This window comes from Pleurodeles waltl, chromosome 12, assembly GCF_031143425.1.
Source record: "Pleurodeles waltl isolate 20211129_DDA chromosome 12, aPleWal1.hap1.20221129, whole genome shotgun sequence".
In the NCBI taxonomy this organism is placed as follows: Eukaryota; Metazoa; Chordata; class Amphibia; order Caudata; family Salamandridae; genus Pleurodeles; species Pleurodeles waltl.
This window is the reverse complement of record NC_090451.1, coordinates 220,477,479-220,502,841: the sequence shown is the minus strand read 5'-3', so window position 1 is coordinate 220,502,841 and position 25,363 is coordinate 220,477,479. Positions and strand designations below refer to the sequence as shown.

The window sequence follows — 25,363 nt, the reverse complement described above, 5'->3', positions numbered from 1 at the left end:
ATACCAAATGCAACTTAAGAAACAATCACCAAGCACTAAAAACTGTTTTTACAAGGAGGCACAAAACCCGACTTCAGACATAAGTGTTGTGTGTCATGTACAGACTGGTCTATGTAACCCACAGGAGGTGATATATACATAAGCTGTATTCAAGAGGATTGATACAATCTTCCGCAAGAAGGGCCACTTTGTCTAACTTTTGATCTGCAAGTTAAAGAGACGACTCAACTCTTTATGTTCCTCCAATAAGTTTATAAATATATTATCTTAATATATTTCACAAAAGGATATTTTTTTGGATTAAGAGATACAGGGGTGGGAAAAGTTATTGTTGGCTTTATTGAAACAATGACGGTAATGTTTCACACTTACATACTGGTAATTGTTAAACAGCCACCCTCCAAGGAAATCCTGAGTGGCTTACGTTTAAATTGTGGTAGGCTCTCTAAGTGTCTGAACACCAGGCTTGAATCGTAGGAGACATCAAACTTTGGAGTCATTCCAAACAACAAAGTGCACGTTTTATCATGGTGCTCATATTTCTACTGGGTGAGAGGGAATCAAGATGGCACCATTGATAAAATGGAATTATAACTTCTACAGTTGCACTTAAACATATGCTGAGATTCTTTAAAATAAAAAGCTATGCATTAAGGATTTTGCTGGGGCTGAAGCTAAAATACAAGTGCTTCATTAGGTATTGGAATACATCGTTGGACTGGTTCGAGAAATCAGAATCACAAACCACCATCCGGATACCCATGTTTTCAAAGCAAGTTATTGAGACAGTGTTCTTTTCAATCACGAGGCATGTGTGTTTTCAACTATTGTATGCACTGGGCCAATTAAATAGCCACTCAGAAAGGACGCTTATGTAGCTGGAGTCCAAATGAAAGGCGGTCTTATTCGATATTTGATCCATTGGATGCGTTTGGAGACTTTTTAATAAATATATACAATCACAAATGCAAAATTTTAAATTTTAAAACAGTTGGTAAAAGTGAAAGAATTTATAAATGAAGTTTAAAAGTTAAATATCAAGTACATTCAACAGAATCTAGCATAGATGACTGGTGACCTCAATTTGTTTGCACCAACAAAACAGTTATATTTGCTAAGAGCATGAAAAAAAATAAAACGATATGTTAGAATTGCTTTGTTTTCAAAATGTAAACCAATTTGTTGAAAAGCGCCAACCCTTTATGTAAAATTAAAGTTTCAATTTTATGTACTTTTTGTTGTAAATTAAATATTTCATACTTTGTGTACTTGTTTAATATATACTTGTTCTTTTTTTGCATTGGTTTGACAGTCAAACTGTAGCCATTGCTTAGGCCAGGGTCCTTGGTTTCCAGTAGTGATTCACTGGGTTTCCATAGAAGTCAAAAGGTTAAGAGGCTGTCCCCCACTGATCTCTTATCAGCCTTCTGGTACGGAGTAATAACTCATTTTTAGGTTTTGTAGTCTGTAGCATGTTTATAAGGGATACTAAAAGAAGTCTATGAATTAAGGATCTCCACTAGTCTGCCTTACCTCATCAGTATTTTAGCAAGAGGATTCAACAATTTTGAAATAGCCATATAGAGTGGGTACTGTCTGAAATGTTGTGGAAAGTATTCTCTTTTAGAACGAGGTTCCTCGAAAAGAACCTTCGGAGGGTTCACAGAAATCAATTTTAGTTAGTGTTTTATCCCTCTGGGAACTGGAGAGAAAAACTCACTGCCATGATTGAAAGAAATGACACTAGCAAAAGCCATGGATTACAATACACTAAGGTAAGTCAACTTATTATAGCAAGTTGCGATTTTGGTTGTTGAAAGTAATCTCAAACTAGTCTGTGATATAAAACTGATTGCAATGTCTTTCCACAAAAATTAGTCGAACGCCATTCTAGTTTGAAAATGTTTTTTTTGCCAGAGGTATGTTTATTTACAATGTGTTTGTATATTTTCTAGTTAGTGGGACAAGTTAAGTTTTCAAGGAGTTATGTATGCAAGCTGCTGTTACCTACTCTTGTGCATCTTGGGTGTGGTGTTGGAACAAAGGTAAAGCTAACTATGATAATGTTTTGGAATCTTTTACCTGTTGACTCACACCAGGTATTATGGTGGTGGTGACTGTAACAGGTTTTTGTGGCTTCAACATCTGTTTGTTTATTATGGTTTAGCAATTAATATTCCATCTTGTAGAATGTACTTCTCATCGTCTTACTCTGGTGATAGAAAGAAATGTTGTGAACTTTGTCCAGAGTAAAATGAAATATATTTGTATAGCCAACAAAGCATTGCATTGATGATGTAAGTGGGCTACCTTTATCAAATGAGGATGAATTTTCTTAAATATTCTTATAACCAATTGTATAGAGACATTATTGAAAGATGAAAAAAATAATCTGTATTGTTTAAACACCGGTTAGGAGTTCATTAAAGTAGTAAATCAAACCTTTTATACAATATGTGTTTATGTATGAATTTAATGAATTTGCATATGAAATAAGAAAAATAAAATACATTTACGATATGTGATAAAAGAACGGTACATGTATGACTAATTCTGTGGTGGGGATGTGGTCACAGCCAGCTTTATAGTAAGTAAGGAACAGGATTGAATCTCAGATTCAAACTAACCAGTCTCTAATGCGTATATTGTTACTGGGCACTGGGTAATTGCCATAGTGTTGTGATAGTTGATATACTAACACCTTGTTATTGAGTGGTACTCTTTACTTTTTTGAGTGTGCCATAGACCAGTCTGCATCTGACTGAAAAGGTAACACATAAAACAGCTTCAGAGAAGACTAATGAGAGCTACTCATTAACATTATAAGAAAGTTGAGAGTGCCACAACATATACCTCCAGAGATGAGTGCTGATGCACTGTGTGCCACCGATCTGACATCGTGAGTGTGGTACTTGAAAGTCTTGGTTCTCACCCACTGACATTCTTTTTCTCCATTTCTGACAGGCAGAAGCTGGTACTGAAAGACTGTTCCTTCTGCTGTGCCCACTACAAAGCTGTCCTCACTCTGAAAAATAACGATCATTAACTGTCAGACAGATTTAAATGAATGAAAAGCTTTACGTTTAGATTCTGAAGGACCAGATGCGAGACCAGCTATGCTGAAATACATGATCCATGTTCTGAGTCACAGCTCCTTGTGGTATTCTCCACTTATCAAGTGCTCTAAAAAGTACAGAATGTCTGTAATTCATCACAAATTTGGGATTTCAGATTTACCCTCTAACAACGTAGCCTAAATGTGATGTTTACGTCAGGGCCTGCTCTTCCAGCACCAATCTTGCCCTCTGGTAATGCACTACTCAAGCACAATGCATAAGTTCTGCTGGAGAATTTTTGTACTTAGTAAAAGCCTCAGTTACACAAGTTTCAGAAGTACCCAAAGTGCCTGTTCTCCATTGCTCCTTACATTTTTTTTAATCATAATCTAGATTTCAAGAAACACTCTTGCATCAAAAAGCTAGTGTATTAGATTAGTTTTGTTTTCTCAAAGACCTTAGATGACTCCTACCATCCCCCCACCCTCATCCGGACTTTCCAACAAACCAATATTTAGATTATTGACCATTGTCTCTAGATACTTTTGTATTAAAGAAACTCATCTTTATAGTAACTTGTCTCATGCTACTCATAGCAGGAGATGTCACCAGTGAGGTCAAGAAAGAAACTGTGAGATCACCCAAAAAATAGTATGAGGTGTTAAGGTTTAGTTACTGTGCTATTTCCGCCATAAGCCGGATGTGAGGCTTTTCCTCAGTCCACTTTCTAGAGACACCTAGGCAAGTGTGACTCCTTATGGAACCCACAGTGAGGGGAGCATGTTTGTGCAATGTGACAAATGGTTTATTCTGATACAGGATGTGCATGCCAAGTGAATGGAATTTGTAACCGCAGTGCCAGGGGATTGAAGTGCTGATGATGCGGGTAATGGTTACCCGCAAAACAAACAAAAAAAAACAAATAAAAAAACATTGACTTGTAATTTGACGATGCAATTGTAGACAAGCGCTTGAAAAAAAGGTAGACTATGGTCAACTGAAATGAAGGCTAAGGGTGACAATGCTATTCAGATGATATGTCCTTTGTTTGCTGGGCATGCTCAACTACTTTGATGATAATCATTAGCTGTGTGGCCTATGTTAATATAATTTGTTTATATTCTTGGCTTTGAGACACTCTAGAAATGTCTTAATTAAAGCTTCTATGAGCTTTCAGATTCTGCTCCACTTAAGTGTGACTTACCGGAGCTACGGCTAGAGACAAGACGTCTGAATTAGACACAGGAAAAGTCCGGATGAGTGTGCCTTTTTCCCAGTCCCAGAATTGCACCTTGCCTGTTGAATCTGCACTCAGAATTTCTCCATTGGAAAGGAATGCCAGACTCCATACCAGACACTCGCGGTTGTGAGAAGTTGCCCGATTCCTGTCAACTAGGATCCTCTGCACAGCACGGCCTAAAATGGAAAGAAGAAGAGCTAGGAGGTGAGCAAAGAGACTTGTATGAAAGGGTGGTTTAACCACAATTAGAAATAGTATGATCAGAGAAGGTGGCCAACGCTGTCTAAAGAGAATGACAAAAATCAATAAAAAATATGTGTCAGGCTGAAGATGGGTGTACAGGTATAACCTCCTACTACATTAATCACACTACATACCTGGGTTACCATAATTCCAGCACAACATTGAGGTGACCACTACATAGTGGAACATTCAATTACCAAAGTTAATATTTAAAAACAAATATATACATATGGCCAAAACAGTGTGCTTGGGTTTTTAAAAAAAGGCTGTATAATAATGGTTATCTTACTTTAAAGTATACATTTAAAAAAGTAATATATTTGTGCATAAGAGACACTTGAAATGTACAACAAATGTACATCCATTAAAGAATTACAACAAATATGCAACGTTTACATATAAATAAAAAAATGGCTAGTGTAGGAAGCTGGCCTGGTGTGTGGTGGGTACCTTAGGTACTTACATCTTATAAGAGGTTCAGGTATCACCTCTTAGTGAAGTGTAGACAGTTTCTAGAACCCTGGCTCTATAGAGGTAGCTGTGGATGAGCAGCCAAGGCTTATCTAGAAGACATGCAAAGATCATGTCTCCACCGCTGTAGTCACACAGCACTTACACACATGAAAGAAAACACTCACTTGTACAAAAATGAAGGGACTTTATTTTTGATCACACAATACTACAAAATACTAGAAGGGCAACCTTCCAATAGGAGGTAAGTAGTACACTAATTATATACACTAGTAAACAGTAATAGGCAAAGAAAAGGTTAGAAAACCGCGCAGTTGCAAATAATCAATAGTGACACTAGGGGGAGACCCAAACCATATACTAAAAAAATGGAATGCGAACACAGGACCCCCACATAGATAAGTGGAATATGTGTAGAGGGGATCAGAGAGTAAGAGAAAACCACAGAGATAACACAGTAGCCCCCAGTGACCAGGAAAGCAGGAGTAAATCACTGGAATTTCCCCACACCACCCAAAAGGAAGGAAAAGAGGAAAAGAAGACACCCAGACAAGACTGCAAGAAAACAGCGGTGGATTCCTGGAGAGGAAGTCCTGTGGAGAGAGGGGACCAAGTTCATAAGTATCAGTGGAGTCCAGGAGTAGGAACTACTACCCACCCCGCTGTACTTGCAGGAGTTGCCTTGGCAAAGGCAAATTTGCGGTTAGAGGAAAAGTGGTGCTGCCGGAGACCAGCATGGCCCAGCAGGACTCAACCCAGGAGGGGGATTTAGAGGGGACCCTCAGCGACACAGAGTCCACAGGAGCAAAGGCAGCACCCACATGATGGGGACACAGAAGTAGCCCACGCAGTACTACAGAAAGTGATCCCACGCTTCAGGAGAACAACACAGAGGGCTGTGCGTCGCAGGAAGGAGTGCTGGGTGCTAGAGCTGCACATAGCCTGGAGTTCCCTTGGAAGAGATGCAAACAAGCCTTGGCAGCTGCAAGAGACAGTGCACAGGGGTACTGTCCTGCGTGGGAAGGCAAGGGCTTACCTCCACCAAAAGTTGGACAGCTGGCAAAGAGGACCAAGAGGACTACTCTGGACCATCACCCATGATACAGGATCCACACAGCTCAGGATGAGAGGAGATCTATGCAGCCGCTCGTCATTGGGTAGGTGCCTGCGGATGCAGGGGAGTGACTCCTTCACTCCAAGGGAGATTCCTTCTTCCTTCTCGTGCAGGCTGAAGACTTGCAGACTTCCGAGGATGCACAGCCGGGGAAATGTTGCAGAAGCTGGATGAAACTGTGGAAACAATGTTGCAAGAAGAGTCTTCTTCGTGGATGCAGATTGTCGCTTCCTGGAGGTCCAGTCGCGGTTCCAGTGGCTAGAAGTCGAAGTGGAGGTTGCAGAGGAGTCCTGCTGGAATCTTGCATGTGAATCTCCACTTAAAGACCCACCCAAGATAAAGACCCTAAATAGGCCTGAAAGGGAGATTATTCACCTACCCAGGTGACCACTTATGAGGAGGGGGCTCTGACGTCACCTGCCTGGCCACTCAGATGCTCCCAGCGGTCTCTGACAACCTTGGATTCAAGATAGCAGAACCCAGCTCTGGAGGAGCTCTGGGCACTACCCCTGGGGTGGTGATGGACAGGGGAGTGGTCACTCCCCTTTCCACTGTCCAGTTTCGCGCCAGAGCAGAGACTGGAGGTCCCCCGGTGTAGACTAGTTTATGCATGGAGGGCACCAAATGTGCACTTCAAAGTATAGCAGTGGCATGGGGCGGCTACCCCTCCCAAGCCATGTAACACCTATTTGAAAGGGAGAGGGTGCAACTCTCCTCTCCCAAAGGAAATCCTTTGTTTTGTCTTCCCTTCCTGAGCTTGAGCTGTTCAAGCAGCAGGAGGGCAGAAACCTTTCTGAGGAGTGGCAACAGCTTGGGCTGCCTGGAAAATCCTGGAAGACTGGCAGGAGCAATGCTGGGGATCCTCTAAGAAGCCCCGAGTGTGCCTGGAATCATACTTCCAATAGTGAAAACACTATTGGGGTATTATTCTGACATGTTTGATACAAAACATGCCTAGGATTGGAGTTATCATTATGTAGCTGGACACAGGTAGTAACCTATGTCCAGTACACACGCAAAATGGCGTCCCCGCACTCACGAAGTCCATGAAAATGGCACTGGACTTCGTGGGGGTACCTCTGCTAGTGCAGGGGTGTCCTCACACACAAGTACTTGCACCCTACTCTATGGGCTAGGAGGGCCTGCCATAGGGGTGACTTATAGTGACATGGTGCAGTGACATATGGTGAAAAGGGGTGCATACACCCTTTCACGCAGGCTGCAGTGGCAGGCCTACAGAACCCTTTGCATGGACTCCCCATGGGTGGCATAATACATGCTGCAGCCCACGTGGATCCCCTGGTACCCCAATGCCCTGGGTACCTGTGTACCATATACTAGGGACTTACATTGGGGCACCAGTATGCCAAATGTGGGGTACAAATGGTACAAGTTACCAAGTTAGAAGGTAGAGAGCATAATCACTGGGGTCCTGGTTAGCAGGATCCCGGTGAACACAGCCAAACACATTAACAGGCAGAAAATGGGGGTACCCATGCCAAGAAAGAGGGTACTTTCCTAATGCAAGGGTTAAACTAACAACCACATTTTAAGTGTAAAGTTAGAGCACTAAATAATTACAAATGACTTAAACATTTAAATGTTAGAAGTAGATTAGTACAAGTACATGAAAGTACAAATGAAATGACACTTTTAAGCCAGTAAAAAATTACAATTAAAATAAAATAAAGGAAATCACACTGAAGGCTTTGATGTACGAGTAGGATAAAGGATAGTGGTGGATGATGTGGTATAATGTATTGCCTCCAATGTAGTAGTCAACAGTGTAAAGAGGGTCAATAAATAACCTACAACTGTTGTGCAAGAGTGTGTCAAGTTCTACCCACGGCTATGAGTGAAAGGTGAACGATTGCAAGGTATCAAATGATTCAAAGATTAAAAATGAGTAAAATTAACAGGGCCAGAATGGAGGCGAGCAAATTGATGCACAAAAAGGTGCCAAAGGCAGTTAACACCATGATTTTACAGGAATGGAGAGGGTCATTAATACAAAGCAATTGCCCACCCATAATCACAAAATAAAAAACACTTGAACCATCAAAAGCCATCATCTACACTTCCCCACCTCACTATAACAGCATACAAGACAAAAGAAGAGTTTAAAACGTATGGCTTTACGAACAAAACTGAACTTGCCTGACTTAACATCAAAGATTCGGATGGCATCTATGGAGCCAGCTGCAATGTTGGCACCAGATGGGAGCCAAGACAGAGAAAGGATCCGGTCTAAAAAAATTAAAAGTTTAAAAGACAAAGCTGTAAAACAAGAAATATCATGCACTCTAAACATCAAAATAAAACGTATGGCTTATAGCACAACAGAAACATGGTCAGTGGCCTACCTCAAACACAACAGGCCATTTCCGGAAAAACACTAGTGAATCAGTACAGTAATACATTGTTCATTGATTTGTTATAGCTTATAACAAATCCAAAGAGCATTGGGGCCCAACAGGTCAGAATTTCAAAACCCGTTCAGTTCAGAGCTCTCCGGACCATGTATGCCTTGAACATCGTCCAGTTATAACCAAATGAGATTCTAATGCAATTCTAGTGCAGGGGGGATATTTCCTATATTATCTGGTGCGTTCAAAAATAGAGGAAAGATTTGAAGAGGCATCACTTGAGTGTTTCAGCTGAGGCAAAAGTTTGATCAAATGGTATTCTAATGGGTGGCCAATGTTGCCGTCTACAAGAGGAGAACAACCACCCAGCCTCTGTGTCCCTATATTTCCATTCCACCTGAGGAACAGCGTTTGGCATTTCATTTTGGTGCCACATGTGACAAGGAGATCTGTCAACAGTGAAGTACTAAGGGTAATGACTCAGTTACAAATACAGGAGCTACTAGATCTCAAAACAAATACAACTGAAAATTAGCATTTACTCAGGTGCTTACCTTTCTGACGGTCAAAACTCTTCTCAAACTGTATTTTATCTGGAAGAATTTGGAATAATTTTACTGAACCATCTTCACACCCTATCTGTTAGAAAACAAAAATAACAATCAGTGAAGGTTCTGTGTGGGCTGAGATAGGAACTTCTTAGCAAACTCAATTCACACAAATAGTGTAGATCTTTAAACAGAATACCCCTAATTGAAAGATGCAGGCAACAACACTGAATTAAATAGCTGATGCTTATGTACACAACTGCTGTTGACTAGAACCAAACTTTTTAGGATACACCATCCGATTAAAGTGAACACACCACAATTTCCAATGTACACTTGAAAGACAAAAGGCATAACTTTAATGTTATCAGGTTACATTACTTTCATTACAATTGGATTCTATCATTTACGTTCCTACAGCAAAACACTATCAATATGCCTTTTGAGTGTGTCCTTCTTCTTGGTCTTTCAACAAGAACTTCCCAAGAGGCTATGCTGCCCGGCTCTATGATTCCAGATCATTTTCAAGGTAGGCTAAATCTTACAAGTTTAGCGGGTTATGTATTTGGGACGCCCTTCCTTTGGAGTTCTTAAACATGTCAGCTCTTTTGCCAGTCTTTTTTTGGACATGGGTTCTAGCTCATTTGTCTGAATACTACACAAGAGGAAATGAACACGCAGTTAAGTATGTGCTAATACGCCGACAAGAGAAGCAGTTGCTGGAGTTTTCAGATATACTGTACATGTTACATCTTTCCAGAAATATTTGGGAACTTGCTATCCAGTGTCCCCTCGATTACAGCATGGCGGTGCTCAGGAAAGCTATTCAGATTCTGCAGATCTCTCCACTGGGAATATTGATCTATGATTACAGACATTGTGTAAACCATCTGTATGAGTTTCTGGACAAGCTTGTACCTTTAATTGACCCATTAATAGGGCTTCAGGGATGCACTCATCAAATCTTTTTTTGAACGTTTGATGACCCATTGTTTCTTTGATCACTGCATAATAATCACAAGGGAACTAATACATGAGTGTGGCTGTCCTGTGACTTCTTTGTCAGACCCACAATTCATGGTCCTATTTTATCATGCTGGTAACCCAGAATTCCTGCATGTATAAAGAAGTATTTTGCAACTTTCCATGCTTCCTATCCTGTAGTATGTTAATGTTTAGTTCCACTATGCATCCATGCACATCTTCAATGGATGCAGTTTGAGTACACCACTCTATTTTCACAAATCCAAAATAACCCTTACCCTTGAGTAAGCCAGTGTCAACCCTAAAAAACAGATTAGCTACCAAGTTTTTAAAAAAGAGCTAACCAGACTACTTTTCCAGCAAGCTTGCAATATCAGGTGGTCAAAACACAAACTTTTGTCTCAATTTTACCCATCTTGAAATTTAAAGTTAAAGGAAACAAAAGCATTTACTTACCTATTTTGCACCCACATTCTGGAAATACTTACCATGATACCCAGACTGCTTCAGAGCACTTTCCTAGACTGCAAACAAAGGGACCCTGACAGGGACTGCAGCTGATTCATGCATTTAGATTGTTACCACTGCATACTAACCGCTAAGTGGGAGCCACTGGGATTAGCAGCAATGCCCCAAATGGGACCCCCAAAACCATCCAGGCTATATTTGATGCACAGCTTTTCGAAGTCGTACTCCAGGATTTTGCCATCCAGACCAGCAGTGAATAGACGGCTGCCTGCAGCCCAACAGATGGCTTCTGTGGATCTCTTCTCATCACCTGGGAAAATCTGAAAACATACACAAAAGTAAGCATATAAAGTAAAATAGAACTGAATACTGTTGTTCAACACACATTTAACATTAAATTCAAATTCAATACAAGGCAGATTGGGCGGGCTTCAGATTAAATTTTTTTAAAGTTTGCATTACATGAATGATAAACAAACAATGGCAATGCAAATCAGTCTGGCTTTAAGGAATGTTCTATGGCAGTGGTCTCCAAACTTTTTAATGCCAACCCCCCACCCCACACCCCCCACCCCCTACCCGTTGGAAAATAAAAATCATTGGGCCCCCCTCAGAATTTTTCACAATTATTTTATAAAGATGGCAATGTTTGAATATGTCCAGGCCTATTTAAACATTGCTGTTAAGTACTATTACCTTTTTTTTTAAATGCAATAACATGCTTCTGCTCGAAACAAAGGCCTGTTATCTGTATAATGCTTCTTTTGGCCAGAGTCTGGCGCCCCCACCAGGATCACTTAGGGCACCCCCAGGGGGGCCCGCCCCCCAGTTTGAAGACCTCTGTTCTATGGTAATGTGAAGCGTTACAAGTAAATAGCATGGGAATAGGTATGTATGTGTGTGGAAGCAAAGAACAGTAGAATAATATTTATATAGATTAAAAGGTAAAGTGACAGTTGCACTGTCAAGCCAGACTTAAAAACCTGCTGCCAGAGAAAAATATAAATGATCTAGTATTTAAGACACTATAATAGCATTCCGATGTCACGTGTGTGCCCCTGAAAGTTCAAACTTGAGCAGCTGGATAAATAAACAAAATGACCACAGCTGCGTAGGCAGCAAGTACTTTTTGAGGAAGTGCACATGTTCTGCCAAATCGGAACATGTACTCCTGACTCCCAACATGTGGGCAAAGCCAAGGCCCCTCTCTAATGATGCTCACATAACTGTCTGGCGACAGCTGCTTCTTCAGCCCGGACCATAAAGACAACATACTGCCTTAGTTTGAATATACAAAAACAAATCTTCCCAGCACATTCTCAAGCTGGAGGTAATAAACAAAAAAACAAAAACAAAAAAAAACACTAGATCTAGGCATTGTATGCTCCCGATTCAATTGCATGAGACACAGCATGACATTTGGATACCCACAGAGCTAGTATTCTTATATTAACTATTAGGCCGCATTCACTGAATCCTTTCTGATAGCTAACCACTTGCTCAACTTTACCTACCCACAAACAGGTGTTTTTCCCTTCTATTCAGTTTTGATTGAGCCTACCTTCCAGGACCATCTCACCACCTCAGTAGAGGAAGTATTTATGTCACTGTATAGAAAATTGAGATAACCATTTCTCAGACATTTTACCCATCCTCAACAACGGTTCCTCTAGTAGTCACCAAGTCCAATCATTGATCACCATCAATAATGAGGCCACGTTGTATCTATGTATAGTCAGAAGGGATATCCCACCATTAAATGCTACATGTACAAAGTGTATTCAGTGCAATCCCACATCACACCTAACAGGAAAGATTATAAAATCTCTTCAAGGGGACTGAAGGGTACATCTGGGGAGTTCAATCTTTTTTGTTTATAATGTGGTGCTCCCCAGCTAAGATATTTTGTGTTTTCCTAACTGTGACACTTCCATGTGAATGTGCATCACCAGACTTTCTAAGTTATGCTCATAGGTTCATTCCCCATCTGACGTAACATATAAGCCCATATATTTAGAACCTTACGTCCTGATTAAAAAGTGGGAGCCCGGCTGCGGGGATGGACTCCAACAATGAATAGGGTATTGACCACATTTAGCCCAACTGAACTCATATCCAGAGAAGCAACCATATATTTTCAAAATGCATTGAATTTGCTCAATTAACTCATTTAGATGCGACATACAACAAATATTGTTGCCCTATAATTAAATGTTGTCTTTCCACTCAGTACTCTAGAGAAGGCCACTTAATATGAGGTCAAGACTGAGCTAGTAGCCCAGAGACTCTACCATTACAGCGAACAATAGTGGCCATCCCTGCCTAATGCATCTTCGAATAGCCACCAACTGTTCACTCCATCCAGAGAAGGCATTAAGGAGTCTAATTGCCCACTCGTTATGGTGAGGCAGATTTTATCAGAGAGTGCTATTGTTTGGGCCTACTCGCCTGTTCTGGCAAGCTGATAAAGAAGAGGTGTTCTGTTCACTCAGAAAGTGAATGAGCAATAAAGATGCCTTTAAGTCTTGTTTTTATCTTGTCACATTTGCTCTGCATTCAAAGACAGAGGTCAAGTGGCACCTTATGTCTTAGAATTTGCTGTTTAATTTATCCTGGAGATTGGGGTTTTCTTTCTCTGACTGCAAAGTTAGAGAGTACTGTAAAGTGAACTGTGCTGTACGAGAAGTTTAAAATGGATTGCTGTAGGATGTCAGTTTTTTCCTAACACACAACAAATAAGTAGCTTGTAAATGAACTGTACAAATATTTCAAAATATATTTCAGTAGTTAGGAAGGAACAGTTTTTACAGTTCTGGGTGATGGAAACAAAGATTTTATTAGGATAAAAACAAATCAGAACACTACTTGATGTACGAATGCTAAATATTTTTGCTGAAACCCAATTTCCAAACATTGTTTAGTTGGTTGGTTGATTGATTTATTGATATATATCAATCAGTTAGACTGCATTTTAGTAGGCAACGTTGTGGCCATTTCAATGGAAAATATGCTGTGTGTAAATGACACTGTGCTACCACTTCATGCCTAGTAATATATTTATTAAAAGTGAGCCTTTAAACATGAACTGAGAAACATTCCTGCCCTTGCCCTTATGACCAGGCTATTACTGCGCTAAGAGGCAAGCAGGGGTCAAGTGCATACTCTATGTGGTCTAGATTCCTATTGTACATGGAGCAAAAAGCTACATTTTATTCTATCAAATCAAACATAAAAAGTTGTTTTGCACAGCAGAAATGCTGAACTGACATCCTTGAAGATGCTCCTATATGTGATGATGAAGAAAAAGGAGACTTTGTAAAAATATATTTGCCTCGGATCACACAATTTGAGGCACGTTTACAGGTCAAGTACATTACTGTGAGGTTGAGTAGATAACTAAAGACAATAGACCTGCAAGTCTGGTGTAATTTTTATGGTTTTTGCAGGCCTGCAGTGAAATTCCATCATTTATGGGTGTACCATGCTAACAACAGGTTTATTGTTTTTTGCTCCCATGCTTTCCCTCTTTAACAGATGTTGTTTTCATTCTCTAAAACACCCTCCCTTCTACAGTACCTTGAGACTACATTAGAGTGCAGAAACAAGCTATACAAATTAGCCCATAACAGAGAAGCATTCAAGGAAAATGGAGGCAATGTTACTAACTAAGAACAAAAAGTGAGGAAAGGTTTACAACGTGTAAGAATTAAGTCACTTTGCTTCACAAAGATAATTAAACATTGTCCTGTTTCTGGAGTTCTAGGCTTGCTGGCATGTCCTTGACTACCCAATTTGGGTATTGGAAACATGGCATGGATTTTGGACATGCCCTGTGGGCAGTTAAAATGACCACAGGACATGGCCTGTGGGTATTACCTGCAGGCAATGGACAGAGGGCATGCTCAGTATGTTAACCAGCAGTGTCAACAGCGCATAGCTCAGATCATGCCCTATTCCCAGAAACCCTATAGACATCATAATTTAATATATGTGTCTTTTGTGGACACAAGCCTAGGTTCACAACATTTATAAATAGATCTTATGCCCAACTTTTTTAATGCCACCCTAAGTATGATTGGATGGGCAATTAGATGTATGCTGGGTTCACGTATGGCAAAGGCTGTGCCCAGAATCCAAACCTTTTTTTGTTATGCTGGCATTTTCACACCTCCTGAGAATGCCTCTAGGCCTCCTAGATGGGGGCAGGGACTGGTGGGACAGTGTCGGAGCAGGCTGTGTTCATGATGCCACCTGCAGAAATTTATTTTGTAATCACCATAGTAATAAACTTCAAGATCGCCATGGATGTAAAAATAATCAGCTGCCAAATTTCAAACTCGAAATTCACATTTCATTTTGATGACCCAAATGACAACCAGCCATAAAATCCCCTTGCCCAAGTTATCTGTACAAAACATTGCAGGTGGACAGTTATTTTTATAGAAGTGTTTAAGATGTGCGTAGGAAGCTGGCTGTGTATATACCATATCAAAATGAGAAATAGTGTGCAGAGTCCAGGGGTTCCCCAGAGGCTTAACACAGGATAAAGTGGATAATACTAATGCGCTCTTTTGTGGTAGTGTGGTCGAGCAGTTAGGCTAATTAGAGGGTAGTGCAAAGCATTTGTCATACACGCACACAGTCAATAAATGAGGCACACAACTAATGACTAACTACAGGCCAATGTACTTATATTGGAAAAATATAATTTGTTACTTTACTTCTAGAACCAAAAGAATGTTCCTGCAGGTAAGTACCTTTGCATCTAAGTATCGCACATGTGCATCAATAGCACTTTGTTTAGATTTAGCAAAGAAAAAGGTTTACAGGCAAGTAACACTAACATTTTTCACTTTTAAAAGTTGACACTGCAATTTTCAGAACAGTGTTGGGGGAGGGTGGTGCAGTTTTGAGTTAAGTACTCTACTTACAGTTCCAGTCTCCGGGAGTTAGGGTGTTCACTGGTCGGGGTTCAGGATGACCCCAAACCTACACCACCAGCAACACAGGGGCCGGCCGGCTGCAGAGGTCAAAGTTGAAGTTAGATTTAGAATGGGATCTTTGGAGACTTGGGGCACTCAAACAGATCTGCTAGCAGGTAAGTCCCCACAACTTGTGATGGCAGACCAGGGGGAGGGGTTTAGATGAGCACGGGGCAGGCCACAGGTCAGCTCCAAACACATACCCTCAATGGCAAAGGGGTGGCCGGGTGCATATATAGCATCGGGCTCCCAATGCTTTCCAAGGGGGGGACCCTGGGGGACACAAAGAAGCTGCAGGCTGAGTCCAGTGGGTATGTTCCGGGAAAGCACAGGATGGACAAGGAGGAAGGCCGCCTGTTGAATGTTCCTGGACCGGTGATCGGATTCTTCAAGGCCAGGGGCTGCAGGGGTACCTCTAGGCATAGGGAATGTTCGTTGGGTTCCCTTGCAGTTATGGGGTGTAAGGAAATGCCTCCTTGGCATGGTTGCCCCCTGACTTTTTGCCTTTGCTGATGCTATGTTTTCAATTGAAAGTGTGCTGAGGCCTGCTAACCAGGCCCCAGCACCAGTGTTCTTTCCCTAACCTGTACTTTTGTATCCACAATTGGCAGACCCTGGCATCCAGATAAGTCCCTTGTAACTGGTACTTCTAGTACCAAGGGCCCTGATGCCAAGGAAGGTCTCTATGGGCTGCAGCATGTCTTATGCCACCCTGGAGACCTCTCACTCAGCACAGACACCCTGCTTGCCAGCTTGTGTGTGCTAGTGAGGACAAAACGAGTAAGTCGACATGGCACTCCCCTCAGGGTGCCATGCCAGCCTCTCACTGCCTATGCAGTATAGGTAAGACACCCCTCTAGCAGGCCTTACAGCCCTAAGGCAGGGTGCACTATACCATAGGTGAGGGTACCAGTGCATGAGCATGGTACCCCTACAGTGTCTAAACAAAACCTTAGACATTGTAAGTGCAGGGTAGCCATAAGAGTATATGGTCTGGGAGTTTGTCAAACACGAACTCCACAGCACCATAATGGCTACACTGAAAACTGGGAAGTTTGGTATCAAACTTCTCAGCCCAATAAATGCACACTGATGCCAGTGTACATTTTATTGTAAAATACACCCCAGAGGGCACCTTAGAGGTGCCCCCTGAAACTTAACCGACTATCTGTGTAGGCTGACTAGTTTTAGCAGCCTGCCACAAACCGAGACATGTTGCTGGCCCCATGGGGAGAGTGCCTTTGTCACTCTGAGGCCAGTAACAAAGCCTGCACTGGGTGGAGATGCTAACACCTCCCCCAGGCAGGAATTGTCACACCTGGCGGTGAGCCTCAAAGGCTCACCTCCTTTGTGCCAACCCAGCAGGACACTCCAGCTAGTGGAGTTGCCCGCCCCCTCCGGCCAGGCCCCACTTTTGGCGGCAAGGCCGGAGAAAATAATGAGAAAAACAAGGAGGAGTCACTGGCCAGTCAGGACAGCCCCTAAGGTGTCCTGAGCTGAAGTGACTCTAACTTTTAGAAATCCTCCATCTTGCAGATGGAGGATTCCCCCAATAGGGTTAGGATTGTGACCCCCTCCCCTTGGGAGGAGGCACAAAGAGGGTGTACCCACCCTCAGGGCTAGTAGCCATTGGCTACTAACCCCCCAGACCTAAACACGCCCTTAAATTTAGTATTTAAGGGCTACCCTGAACCCTAGAAAATTAGATTCCTGCAACTACAAGAAGAAGGACTGCCTAGCTGAAAACCCCTGCAGAGGAAGACCAGAAGACGACAACTGCCTTGGCTCCAGAAACTCACCGGCCTGTCTCCTGCCTTCCAAAGATCCTGCTCCAGCGACGCCTTCCAAAGGGACCAGCGACCTCGACATCCTCGGAGGACTGCCCCTGCTTCGAAAAGACAAGAAACTCCCGAGGACAGCGGACCTGCTCCAAGAAAAGCTGTAACTTTGTTGTCCAGCAGCTTTAAAGAACCCTGCAAGCTCCCCGCAAGAAGCGTGAGACTTGCAACACTGCACCCGGCGACCCCGACTCGGCTGGTGGCGATCCAACACCTCAGGAGGGACCCCAGGACTACTCTAAGACTGTGAGTACCAAAACCTGTCCCCCCTGAGCCCCCACAGCGCCGCCTGCAGAGGGAATCCCGAGGCTTCCCCTGACCGCGACTCTTTGAATCCTAAGTCCCGACACCTGGGAGAGACCCTGCACCCGCAGCCCCCAGGACCTGAAGGACCGGACTTTCACTGGAGGAGTGACCCCCAGGAGTCCCTCTCCCTTGATCAAGTGGAGGTTTCCCCGAGGAACCCCCCCCTTGCCTGCCTGCAGCGATGAAGAGATCCCTAGATCTCCCATTGACTTCCATTACAAACCCGACGCTTGTTTCTACACTGCACCCGGCCGCCCCCGCGCTGCTGAGGGTGAAATTTCTGTGTGGGCTTGTGTCCCCCCCGGAGCCCTACAAAACCCCCCTGGTCTGCCCTCCGAAGACGCGGGTACTTACCTGCAAGCAGGCCGGAACCGGGGCACCCCCTTCTCTCCATTCTAGCCTATGTGTTTTGGGCACCACTTTGAACTCTGCACCTGTCCGGCCCTGAGCTGCTGGTGTGGTGACTTTGGGGTTGCTCTGAACCCCCAACGGTGGGCTACCTTGGACCAAGAACTAAGCCCTGTAAGTGTCTTACTTACCTGGTTAACCTAACAAATACTTACCTCCCCTAGGAACTGTGAAAATTGCACTAAGTGTCCACTTTTAAAACAGCTATTTGTGAATAACTTGAAAAGTATACATGCAATTTTGATGATTTGAAGTTCCTAAAGTACTTACCTGCAATACCTTTCGAATGAGATATTACATGTAGAATTTGAACCTGTGGTTCTTAAAATAAACTAAGAAAAGATATTTTTCTATATAAAAACCTATTGGCTGGATTTGTCTCTGAGTGTGTGTACCTCATTTATTGTCTATGTGTATGTACAACAAATGCTTAACACTACTCCTTGGATAAGCCTACTGCTCGACCACACTACCACAAAATAGAGCATTAGTATTATCTCTTTTTGCCACTATCTTACCTCTAAGGGGAACCCTTGGACTCTGTGCATGCTATTCCTTACTTTGAAATAGCACATACAGAGCCAACTTCCTACATTGGTGGATCAGCGGTGGGGTACAAGACTTTGCATTTGCTGGACTACTCAGCCAATACCTGATCACACGACAAATTCCAAAATTGTCATTAGAAATTCATTTTTGAAATTTTTCTAAATTCTTAAAAGTCCTGCTAGGGCCTTGTGTGTTAAGTCCCTGTTTAGCATTGTCTTTTAGAGTTTAAAAGTTTGTTAAAAGTTTGAAATTAGATTCTAGAAACAGTTTTAGATTCTTTAAAAAGTATTCCAACTCTTAGCAGAATAATGTCTGATACAGAGATGCAGGTGGTGGAACTCGACACCACACCTTACCTCCATCTTAAGATGAGGGAGCTAAGGTCTCTCTGTAATATAAAGAAAATAACCATTGGCTCCAGACCTACCAAAATTCAGCTCCAGGAGCTGTTGGCAGAGTTTGAAAAAGCCAACCCCTCTGATGATGACATCACAGAGGAAGAAATTAGTGACTTGGAGGCCAATGTCCCTCCTCCAGTCCTAAATAGGGAGAACAGGACCCCTCAAGTCCTGTCTCCAACTGTGTTAGTCAGAAATAGTGAGTCCCTCACAGGAGGGTCCCACATTTCTGAAATCACTGAGGATGCTCTCAGTGAAGATGACCTCCTGTTAGCCAGGATGGCCAAAAGATTGGCTTTAGAGAGACAGCTCCTAGCCATAGAAAGGGAAAGACAAGAGATGGGCCTAGGACCCATCAATGGTGGCAGCAATATAAATAGGGTCAGAGATTCTCCTGACATGTTAAAAATCCCCAAAGGGATTGTGACAAAATTTGAAGATGGTGATGACATCACCAAGTGGTTCACAGCTTTTGAGAGGGCTTGTGTAACCAGAAAAGTGAACAGATCTCACTGGGGTGCTCTCCTTTGGGAAATGTTCACTGGAAAGTATAGGGATAGACTCCTCACACTCTCTGGAAAAGATGCAGAATCTTATGACCTCATGAAGGGTACCCTGATTGAGGGCTTTGGATTCTCCACTGAGGAGTACAGGATTAGGTTCAGGGGGGCTCAAAAATCCTCGAGCCAGACCTGGGTTGACTTTGTTGACTACTCAGTGAAAACACTAGATGGTTGGATTCAAGGCAGTGGTGTAAGTAATTATGATGGGCTGTACAATTTATTTGTGAAAGAACACCTGTTAAGTAATTGTTTCAATGATAAACTGCATCAGCATCTGGTAGACCTAGGACCAATTTCTCCCCAAGAATTGGGAAAGAAGGCGGACCATTGGGTCAAGACAAGGGTGTCCAAGACTTCAACAGGGGGTGACCAAAAGAAAGGGGTCACAAAGACTCCCCAGGGGAAGGGTGATGAGACAACCAAAACTAAAAATAGTAAAGAGTCTTCTACAGGCCCCCAAAAACCTGCACAGGAGGGTGGGCCCAGAGCCTCTTCACAAAACAATGGGTACAAGGGTAAAAACTTTGATCCCAAAAAGGCCTGGTGTCATAGCTGTAAACAGCATGGACACCAAACTGGAGACAAGGCCTGTCCCAAGAAAGGTTCCACTCCAAACTCCCATCCAGGTAACACTGGTATGGCTAGTCTCCAAGTGGGATCAACAGTGTGCCCAGAGCAAATCAGGGTCCACACTGAAGCTACTCTAGTTTCTGAGGGTGGGGTGGATTTAGCCACACTAGCTGTCTGGCCGCCTAACATGCAAAAATACAGACAGCAACTCTTAATTAATGGGACTAGAATAGAGGGCCTGAGGGATACAGGTGCCAGTGTCACCATGGTGACAGAGAAACTGGTTTCCCCTGGCCAATACCTGACTGGAAAAACTTACACAGTCACCAACGCTGACAATCAGAGAAAAGTACATCCCATGGCAATGGTTACTTTAGAATGGGGAGGGGTCAATGGCCTGAAACAGGTGGTGGTCTCCTCAAATATCCCAGTGGACTGTCTGCTTGGAAATGACCTGGAGTCCTCAGCATGGGCTGAGGTAGAACTAAAAACCCATGCAGCAATGCTGGGTATCCCTGAACTGGTGTGTGTGAAAACAAGAGCACAGTGCAAGGCACAGGGTGAACAAGTAGAGCTGGAGTCTGGAAGAATGGCCCAGCCTACCAAGAGAACAGGAAAGTCAGTTGGGAAACCAACTGCAACACAGCAAAAGAAAGGGAACCTCTCTTCTCAGGAAGAAGTTCTGCCCTCTGAGGGAACTGAGCCTTTGGAGCTTGAACCTTACCAGGTTGAGCTCTTAGGCCCAGGGGGACCCTCAAGGGAGGAGCTGTGTAAGGGACAAGAAACCTGTCCCTCTCTTGAAGGCCTTAGGCAGCAAGCTGCTGAAGAGACCAAAGGCAAGAAAAATGGAACACATAGGGTCTATTGGGAAGATGGACTCCTGTACACTGAGGCCAGAGACCCCAAACCTGGTGCCACTAGGAGAGTGGTAGTGCCTCAGCTGTTCAGGAAGTTCATCCTAACATTGGCCCATGACATTCCCCTTGCTGGACATTTGGGACAAACCAAGACGTGGGAGAGGTTAGTCAACCACTTCTACTGGCCCAATATGTCCAACATGGTTAAGGAGTTTTGCCTCTCCTGCCCCACCTGTCAAGCCAGTGGTAAGACAGGTGGACATCCAAAGGCCCCCCTCATTCCACTTCCAGTGGTGGGGGTCCCCTTTGAAAGAGTGGGTGTGGACATAGTTGGTCCACTGGAACCTCCCACAGCCTCAGGAAATATGTATATCCTGGTAGTAGTGGATCATGCTACCAGGTATCCTGAAGCTATTCCCCTTAGGTCGACTACTGCCCCTGCAGTAGCCAAGGCCCTCATTGGTATCTTTACCAGAGTGGGTTTCCCTAAGGAGGTGGTGTCTGACAGAGGTACCAACTTCATGTCAGCATACCTAAAGCACATGTGGAATGAGTGTGGAGTGACTTATAAATTCACTACACCATACCATCCACAAACTAATGGCTTGGTTGAGAGATTCAACAAGACATTAAAAGGCATGATCATGGGGCTCCCAGAAAAACTCAAAAGGAGATGGGATGTCCTCTTGCCATGTCTGCTTTTCGCTTACAGAGAGGTGCCACAGAAGGGAGTAGGATTCTCACCCTTTGAACTTCTGTTTGGTCATCCTGTAAGGGGACCACTTGCCCTTGTTAAAGAAGGCTGGGAGAGACCTCTCCATGAGCCTAAACAGGACATAGTGGACTATGTACTTGGCCTTCGCTCTAGAATGGCAGAGTACATGGAAAAGGCAACCAAAAACCTTGAGGCCAGCCAACAGCTCCAGAAGTTTTGGTATGACCAAAAGGCTGCACTGGTTGAGTTCCAACCAGGGCAGAAAGTCTGGGTTCTGGAGCCTGTGGCTCCCAGGGCACTCCAGGACAAATGGAGTGGCCCTTACCCAGTGCTAGAAAGGAAGAGTCAGGTCACCTACCTGGTGGACCTGGGCACAAGCAGGAGCCCCAAGAGGGTGATCCATGTGAACCGCCTTAAGCTCTTCCATGACAGGGCTGATGTGAATCTGTTGATGGTAACAGATGAGGATCAGGAGGCAGAGAGTGAACCTCTCCCTGATCTTCTGTCATCAGACCCAAAAGATGGCACAGTAGATGGAGTGATCTACTCAGACACCCTCTCTGGCCAACAGCAAGCTGATTGTAGGAGAGTCCTACAACAGTTTCCTGAACTCTTCTCCTTAACCCCTGGTCAGACACACCTGTGTACCCATGATGTGGACACAGGAGACAGCATGCCTGTCAAGAACAAAATCTTTAGACAATCTGACCATGTTAAGGAAAGCATCAAGGTGGAAGTCCACAAGATGCTGGAATTGGGAGTAATTGAGCGCTCTGACAGCCCCTGGGCTAGCCCAGTGGTCTTAGTCCCCAAACCTCACACCAAAGATGGAAAGAAAGAGATGAGGTTTTGTGTGGACTACAGAGGGCTCAATTCTGTCACCAAGACAGATGCTCATCCAATTCCAAGAGCTGATGAGCTCATAGACAAATTAGGTGCTGCCAAATTCTTAAGTACCTTTGACTTGACAGCAGGGTACTGGCAAATAAAAATGGCACCTGGAGCAAAAGAGAAAACAGCATTCTCCACACCTGATGGGCATTATCAGTTTACTGTTATGCCCTTTGGTTTAAAGAATGCCCCTGCCACCTTCCAAAGGTTGGTGAATCAAGTCCTTGCTGGCTTGGAGTCCTTTAGCACAGCTTATCTTGATGATATTGCTGTCTTTAGCTCCACCTGGCAGGATCACCTGGTCCACCTGAAGAAGGTTTTGAAGGCTCTGCAATCTGCAGGCCTCTCTATCAAGGCATCCAAATGCCAGATAGGGCAGGGAACTGTGGTTTACTTGGGACACCTTGTAGGTGGAGGCCAAGTTCAGCCACTCCAACCCAAGATCCAGACTATTCTGGACTGGGTAGCTCCAAAAACCCAGACTCAAGTCAGGGCATTCCTTGGCTTGACTGGGTATTACAGGAGGTTTGTGAAGGGATATGGATCCATTGTGACAGCCCTCACTGAACTCACCTCCAAGAAAATGCCCAAGAAAGTGAACTGGACTGTGGAATGCCAACAGGCCTTTGACACCCTGAAACAAGCAATGTGCTCAGCACCAGTTCTAAAAGCTCCAGATTATTCTAAGCAGTTCATTGTGCAGACTGATGCCTCTGAACATGGGATAGGGGCAGTTTTGTCCCAAACAAATGATGATGGCCGTGACCAGCCTGTTGCTTTCATTAGCAGGAGGTTACTCCCCAGGGAGCAGCGTTGGAGTGCCATTGAGAGGGAGGCCTTTGCTGTGGTTTGGTCCCTGAAGAAGCTGAGACCATACCTCTTTGGGACTCACTTCCTAGTTCAAACTGACCACAGACCTCTCAAATGGCTGATGCAAATGAAAGGTGAAAATCCTAAACTGTTGAGGTGGTCCATCTCCCTACAGGGAATGGACTTTATAGTGGAACACAGACCTGGGACTGCCCATGCCAATGCAGATGGCCTTTCCAGGTTCTTCCACTTAGAAAATGAAGACTCTCTTGGGAAAGGTTAGTCTCATCCTCTTTCGTTTGGGGGGGGGGTTGTGTAAGGAAATGCCTCCTTGGCATGGTTGCCCCCTGACTTTTTGCCTTTGCTGATGCTATGTTTTCAATTGAAAGTGTGCTGAGGCCTGCTAACCAGGCCCCAGCACCAGTGTTCTTTCCCTAACCTGTACTTTTGTATCCACAATTGGCAGACCCTGGCATCCAGATAAGTCCCTTGTAACTGGTACTTCTAGTACCAAGGGCCCTGATGCCAAGGAAGGTCTCTATGGGCTGCAGCATGTCTTATGCCACCCTGGAGACCTCTCACTCAGCACAGACACCCTGCTTGCCAGCTTGTGTGTGCTAGTGAGGACAAAACGAGTAAGTCGACATGGCACTCCCCTCAGGGTGCCATGCCAGCCTCTCACTGCCTATGCAGTATAGGTAAGACACCCCTCTAGCAGGCCTTACAGCCCTAAGGCAGGGTGCACTATACCATAGGTGAGGGTACCAGTGCATGAGCATGGTACCCCTACAGTGTCTAAACAAAACCTTAGACATTGTAAGTGCAGGGTAGCCATAAGAGTATATGGTCTGGGAGTTTGTCAAACACGAACTCCACAGCACCATAATGGCTACACTGAAAACTGGGAAGTTTGGTATCAAACTTCTCAGCCCAATAAATGCACACTGATGCCAGTGTACATTTTATTGTAAAATACACCCCAGAGGGCACCTTAGAGGTGCCCCCTGAAACTTAACCGACTATCTGTGTAGGCTGACTAGTTTTAGCAGCCTGCCACAAACCGAGACATGTTGCTGGCCCCATGGGGAGAGTGCCTTTGTCACTCTGAGGCCAGTAACAAAGCCTGCACTGGGTGGAGATGCTAACACCTCCCCCAGGCAGGAATTGTCACACCTGGCGGTGAGCCTCAAAGGCTCACCTCCTTTGTGCCAACCCAGCAGGACACTCCAGCTAGTGGAGTTGCCCGCCCCCTCCGGCCAGGCCCCACTTTTGGCGGCAAGGCCGGAGAAAATAATGAGAAAAACAAGGAGGAGTCACTGGCCAGTCAGGACAGCCCCTAAGGTGTCCTGAGCTGAAGTGACTCTAACTTTTAGAAATCCTCCATCTTGCAGATGGAGGATTCCCCCAATAGGGTTAGGATTGTGACCCCCTCCCCTTGGGAGGAGGCACAAAGAGGGTGTACCCACCCTCAGGGCTAGTAGCCATTGGCTACTAACCCCCCAGACCTAAATACGCCCTTAAATTTAGTATTTAAGGGCTACCCTGAACCCTAGAAAATTAGATTCCTGCAACTACAAGAAGAAGGACTGCCTAGCTGAAAACCCCTGCAGAGGAAGACCAGAAGACGACAACTGCCTTGGCTCCAGAAACTCACCGGCCTGTCTCCTGCCTTCCAAAGATCCTGCTCCAGCGACGCCTTCCAAAGGGACCAGCGACCTCGACATCCTCGGAGGACTGCCCCTGCTTCGAAAAGACAAGAAACTCCCGAGGACAGCGGACCTGCTCCAAGAAAAGCTGTAACTTTGTTGTCCAGCAGCTTTAAAGAACCCTGCAAGCTCCCCGCAAGAAGCGTGAGACTTGCAACACTGCACCCGGCGACCCCGACTCGGCTGGTGGCGATCCAACACCTCAGGAGGGACCCCAGGACTACTCTAAGACTGTGAGTACCAAAACCTGTCCCCCCTGAGCCCCCACAGCGCCGCCTGC

General features: G+C 44.2%; 1 protein-coding gene across 4 annotated transcripts in view; it reads right to left on the bottom strand.

Annotated features, from left to right (window-relative positions):
• UTP4 (UTP4 small subunit processome component) overlaps positions 1 to 25,363 on the bottom strand; it is a 200,902-nt gene that overhangs the window by 136,268 nt on the left and 39,271 nt on the right. For all 4 annotated transcript variants that reach the window (XM_069218642.1, XM_069218643.1, XM_069218641.1 and 1 more), the window contains 5 exons: positions 10,619 to 10,810; positions 9,045 to 9,129; positions 8,282 to 8,371; positions 4,261 to 4,472; positions 2,854 to 3,025 (listed from right to left, as the gene is read on the bottom strand). In XM_069218642.1, the coding sequence (XP_069074743.1) occupies positions 2,854 to 3,025; positions 4,261 to 4,472; positions 8,282 to 8,371; positions 9,045 to 9,129; positions 10,619 to 10,810 (751 nt within the window). The remainder of the gene's footprint in view (positions 1 to 2,853; positions 3,026 to 4,260; positions 4,473 to 8,281; positions 8,372 to 9,044; positions 9,130 to 10,618; positions 10,811 to 25,363) is intronic.